This window comes from Python bivittatus, unplaced genomic scaffold, assembly GCF_059951505.1.
Source record: "Python bivittatus isolate LINGU-HERP-01145 unplaced genomic scaffold, Pbiv_v1 ctg000200_np1212, whole genome shotgun sequence".
NCBI lineage: Eukaryota > Metazoa > Chordata > Lepidosauria > Squamata > Pythonidae > Python > Python bivittatus.
This window is the reverse complement of record NW_028277040.1, coordinates 9,364,926-9,370,925: the sequence shown is the minus strand read 5'-3', so window position 1 is coordinate 9,370,925 and position 6,000 is coordinate 9,364,926. Positions and strand designations below refer to the sequence as shown.

General features: G+C 41.5%; 1 protein-coding gene across 1 annotated transcript in view; it reads left to right on the top strand.

The window, feature by feature from the left end:
- The first annotated feature begins 410 nt into the window (after nt 1–410).
- PLCL1 (phospholipase C like 1 (inactive)) overlaps nt 411–6,000 on the top strand; it is a 220,852-nt gene continuing 215,262 nt past the window's right edge. Inside the window, exon 1 of the mRNA XM_088135674.1 lies at nt 411–3,268. Within this exon, the coding sequence (XP_087991800.1) occupies nt 2,993–3,268 (276 nt within the window). The 5' untranslated portion in view covers nt 411–2,992. The remainder of the gene's footprint in view (nt 3,269–6,000) is intronic.

Below are 6,000 nucleotides of genomic sequence, written 5' to 3'. Positions count from 1 at the left end.
CATTCCAAAACATAATGACAAAATATATTTTAAGTACCAACATTTTGCTAGATATTATTTTATAAGTTTTATATTTATTAATGTTTTGTTCATTAAATGTATTTGTATATATTACATTTATTAATGTATTATTTTGACAGTCTTACTGTTTTAAATAACTTTGTAAACTGCTTGGAGAATTCTAGTTATTAGCATAATTAAACTAAACAACGAAAACACAATGTCTGAATCATGTTTTAGCACTAACGCACAACTAACAGGTTAAACTGAAGCTGTAACTGTATTTCCTAAGTTATATGTTGCTTCTTCTTTCTATCTCACAAAAATAGAATGAAATAACTTGCAGTGGTCCATACCCAGAAAGCTAAGAGCACATTATTTTGACAATGTCACATTTCAACATACTTTAATATGTCCCATTCTTCTACTGCTGCTGAATATAAAATTATTATCAGAGATTTGAGAGTAGACTGTGCTTTGGTAAATGAAGGCTGCTGACAGCGGGTGTAGTTTTATGGAACTTGAGCAGTGAGATCTGCTCTGTCTAAAATAATAAAAGAGTCTTGGGGTACCTTACAGCTTTGAGTTTTTCAGCTGCCACAGCAGTCACTGGTTGCAACAGACTAACATGGCTACCCTTCTGAATATACAGTTAATGATGATATCTGCCTGTGGTTTAGAGCCCATGTTTACAGTTCTGATGTGATAACTTTGGTCAAATAATTCTGATCATCTGATCATAATAATTTGCCTCCTGCTCATCTGCTGAAAAGATGACGCGGAAAAAAACTGACAGATCTACAATATTGATGACTTTGCAGTGTGGACTGAGCCCTCACATGATATCCTGTCCCCTCATACCACCATAATTATTCTTAAAGTATAGCATAACTAATCTGTGGGCTTCTGCACGTTCCTAAATGTGGCTTTCTTTTCAACGTATTATTATGTATACTTCACAGTTATTCCATCTATTCTATAGCTGATTTCTATGTGTGGTTTTGTGAACAGATAGGGCAAAGGTTCACATACAATCCACACACAAATATATAGCTTTGGATCATTTTCCTGAATAAATCAATGCACCAGTATAATTTTTTGTCTCATTTGTTTAAATGGGTTCTCTTTACCTAGTTTTAGGACTTGTGTGGAGAACAGATCACATTTTAGGTGATATTTATGCAGAAATATTGAAAATTCAAAAGGTTTCACAAACCTTTAAGCACCACTGTACCTCTAATACAGCACAATTCAAAATATTGGTTCTGTGCTTTGAAGCCATAGGTCCTTTGGTACTTAAGGCTACCTATAAAGATGGTTCTATTAGTTGATACATTTAAGCATAATACTGATTTTTATGGTTTTTTATTGATTTTATGCATGATCATAATTTTATTTCTTTTATTATTGTGTATTATATATTACCCTATTTTAGTACAAAAACCTCTGCAAAGTCACATGAATCAGCAGCATAGCAATCCATAAGTCCCTGAAGGCTATTTTTATACTGTAGTTCCGTTCTGATATTTCTGGCAATGATTATTATACCAAAGTGTGTAACAAATCTGCATTAAGCAAAGTCTAGGAATAAAACGGATATTGTAGTATGTACCAAGCAGCATCTCATTCTGGAAAAGAAAGAAAGAAAATGTACAGGCATGTCTTCCCCCCATCATTTTAAATTCAGCTTTGCCAAGGGTTTGGGTGGCTGTCCGTTACACTAACCTTTTCCGATCTCGTACCAGACAGATGCATGTTGTGTTGACAGGAGACAGAGGGAGGTGCTGTCTAACTTTGCTGGAGTGTAACCGGTTGGAAAAGACCTAGGGGGGAGAATCACCTGATGAAAACTTGAAATTCATCATTGTATTTGGATTGTATTTTAAGTCATTGTGGAAGGATTTGTATCTTTAAAAGCTAAAGACAGCGAGGTACAGTGGGTAGGTACAAGAACGACTTTTCCGTGAGGGCAACCTGTGTGTAGAACGCCCTCGCCAAAGAGGATAATCTGACACTTACTCCGTTCAGTATGCCACCTGTTTCATTGCATGTCACGTTTATTTATTGCTATTATTCTATCGTGCCTTTCAGAATAACAGTTCCTCAAAGGAGCTCGCAAGCAGTATAAATGACGATAAATAAAACCATTGCAAACGAACGCTGAACTACTGAGAACCGCTCTCGATGAAGAACCCATTGCACTTTTTCTATCGTACACGCGCGCCTGTGCGCGCGCGCGCACACACATACGCGCGCACGTGCTTTGGCCACGCCCCGCGGGGCAACGATAGGCCGCGCTGGGTTTGGTCAAAACGCTTCTCCTGCGATTACTGGCCCTGGCTGACGTCTATCAGTCTCGTCTGTCAAAACAAGTCTGGTTCTGTCACAGGCGAGAAGAGTAAGAACGGCGGCACTTCCTGCTGGTTGGCGGGCTTCTCGTTGCTCGGAGCGTCTTCCTTGGCGCGTACTTGCGATCAGTGCGTGTATCTCTCTGTATTTACCTATATATCTCATATATATCTATCTATATATATATATATCCTTTCTATATAGCTATTATTTATATATATATAATATATATATTATATATATATAAATATAAATATAAATATATATATATGTAAATAATTTGAGATGCGCGTAGCGATCTCAGACGACAAGAAAGAAGGTCTCCGTTTGGATGGGCGTGTGAGAGGGATGGCTGTTGCCCTGTAATTCTCTGCGGCTGGAAAACTCCCTCATTGACCAAGTTTAGCGCCTTCCTGCCCCTCCTCTGCCACTGCCACCGCCGCTCTCACACAGCCGCGCCTGGACAACTAGCCTTCGGCTAACCGAGCCAGCCGGGGATTTTGAACCGCGCGACCCCAATGACTCTTCCGGAGAAACTTGGTGTGGCCGCTGCACTGCAGTGAGAGGGTCTGGCCCCCGCCGCTCCCTTTGTCGGAGTGGCCTTCGCCAAGTTGGAACTCCGCTGTGTGGAGCGGGACCCGCCATGGCCCACGGCTCGGGGAGTCGAGAGCCTCCGTCCCTGGCTGCTCCCAAGGGCGAGGAGGACGCGGAGACGTCTTCGGAACCCGCAGCCTTGGAGATGTCCGCGGCGTCTCTGGGGAGGAGAAGGGAACGGAGGACCGGAGTCTCGCTAGCCGGGGTCGCCGCCGCCGCCGCCGCCGCCGCCTGCGAGCGCCTTCCCAGCACCCTGGCAACCGACTCAGACGCCGGGCTCCTTGACGCGGCCCGGGCGACCCCTCGGAGGAGCAGCATTATCAAGGTACACTGCGGGGGCTTCGCCGTGCACAATGCGCCGCGATCCGAGGACGCGCCCAGGGCTGCCCCGACCTGGGCAGAGGTAGCGGCTGCTAGTCCGGCAGCCAGGAGATGCGCGCTGGGCGCTGTGCTCGACCGCGGGGGGAGGCGGATCGTACCGCCGAGCCCCGGAGGGTGTCCTCGCCTTGGAAGCGAGCAAAGGGGAGTGCAGGAGGGCGGTGGGTGGGGAAGGAAGGAAGGAAGGAAGGAACGTCAAACGGCGAAGCCGAGGCCGCGTGTTTTTCCGCGGGAGCGCTGCGGCTGCTGCCCAAGAAGAAAAGGAAACTAGGAGTTTATTTCAAGCCAGGTGGATATTGAGGAATGGAGGCTGAAAGGACGCCAGCTAGAAGCCTCTTAGGAGGCAGCGGCTCTTTAAAGTTTTCACTTGATATTCAGCTCGGTTTGGGAGATGCTGTTTAGGAGAAGGAGAAGAGGCGCTAGTTCCATTCCAGAGAGGGGTGATGGGGGGAACTATCCGAGGTGAACCTCATCACCTCTTCTGCAGATGGCCTCTGATACGGAGATCAGCGTAGGCTCTGGGCCGCTTTGTTTCCAATAAAATTATATGGGATTGTTAAAAAGAGAAAGAAAGAAAGAAAGAAAGAAAGAAAGAAAGAAAGAAAGAAAGAAAGAAAGAAAGAAAGAAAGAAAGAAAAGGAATCTGCCCATGAAACAGAGTCCATCCCTTTCAGTAGAATCTGTCCCTACGGGTCTGTTTTCTTTCTAGGATTGAACAACTAGAACCAGCTTCTCCAAATAAATATCATCCAAATGGGTTGGATTTTAACTTCCAGAATTTCCCACCCAATGCACACCCAATGGCTGGAGGACTGGGGGTGCTGGGGTTGCAAGCCAACACACGGTAGTCCTTAGGAATCCCTAAGTCAGTACAGGGATCCTGAATGTGAGATTCTTACTCTTTAATTATGAGAGTCTATGTGTTACGGCTTTTCATAACACCTTAAAGTAAAGGGGTGAGTGAGAAGAGAATTCTGTGGAGTAAAAGTTTTAAGTTTGCTTTAAGTTTATTGTGGTTCTTGCCTTTATTTCTCTTTTTGCAGTGGTATGCTGTCCTCTTTATTAGTGCTTTAAACAACTGGGGAACAGATCACATTAAACTATTCTGTCTAAGGAAGTGACAGTTATTCCAAATCCTGCATCTGTCCACTTGTATGATGCTGTCCTTTTATTACTTGTTGTTTTAAAGAATTAAGAACATCTGGTACACAGACAGTACTTACAACTTATTTTAAAACCTTTTTAAAACCTTAAACTAGATTTAAGCTTATCATTTTTGAAGCAAGTAGAATCATATCAGAGGTGTTCTACCACTAGTAGATCCACCCATATTCATTACTGGTGTTGCAAAAAAACTAAATGGTGAAATCAATATGGGGATGATCAAACACAAGGATCTTGATAAAATACAGAGAACTAAAATAGTTAAAAAAAAAAAGAAGCAAAGTGGGTGTATAAGTACATGTGTGAAAGACTGTAGAGTAATGAGGAGGCAGAAACAGGTAGAGGTGAAACCATTTGTGTCCTCACTCTACTATAACCTGCACACAGACTCAAGATTCACCCATTTTTCATTATGCACAATCAACCACCAGCTCTTTGGTGAAATCAATTCTCTCATGCAATCTAAATCAGCTAAGGTTACCTTTAAAATAAAGCATGCATTAAAGACTTTATTGATTTAAATATTTTGAAATGTATATTTCACTGAAAATCACTGGAGAGATTAGTGTTGGGAGAAAATGACACCATTTAAAAAGGGGCAATTGGCTGTTACAAATGCTTGAAAACAAAATCTTAAAAATTAATGTATTTTACAAATTATTTTAAAGACAAGTTCAGAAATGCTGGGACATTTCCTTTAATTATTAATAATTTAGAAAAGAAGATTAAAAAAAACATTTTAAAACACTGAATTCAGGTTTTTCTTCTTAATCTATCCAGCCAGTCTGTCTTTCTGCTATATAAAAATAGGGGGTTGTTTCACAAGGGTTTTAGAAGGATTAATTCTTATACTTCCTCACCTTTTTTTCTGAAAAATAATTTGAATCAAGGGACAGTGGATGAAATATTAGATGGGGAGATTCTAGATGAGCAAAGTTGCAGTCCTATGTATATTGACTTGGGAGCAAGAATGACTGAATTCACCTCACATTAATTCTGAGCATCATGCGCTGGATTGCACTATATTTCCCATGCATTGAAGAGTAAGGAGCTAGCCTTCTCCAACAGCCATATTGGTTAAGAAGGTTGAGAGCTGTAGTTTCAACACATCTGAAAAATACTAGTTTGGAGAAAGCTGGCAGAATCACTAGGGAAGAAGGTTTAACAAAGAAATTTAGGAAAATGAATATCTCTTTATCACTTTTCCATACAGTATATGGGGTAGTTTGCTTGCCTGAGAGATCTGCTCATTTGTTTTCCAATATTTGCAGCTAGCGTTAGGTTAGAGTGATTTGGTTCTGCTACAATTCAGATCCTGGTTGAGCCCTGAAATGGTTGACCATAAGAGTCCTTGGTGAACTTAATCATTTTCAGCATAGTAAGAATTTCTATGTTTGCCACCTTGAGTCGTTTATAAAAAATAATAAAGGCAGGATAAAAAATCATATCTATATCTATATCTGGAATAAATTAATGAAGTGTTTAGAACCAATTGCCATGAGGCCTGGTTCTAAG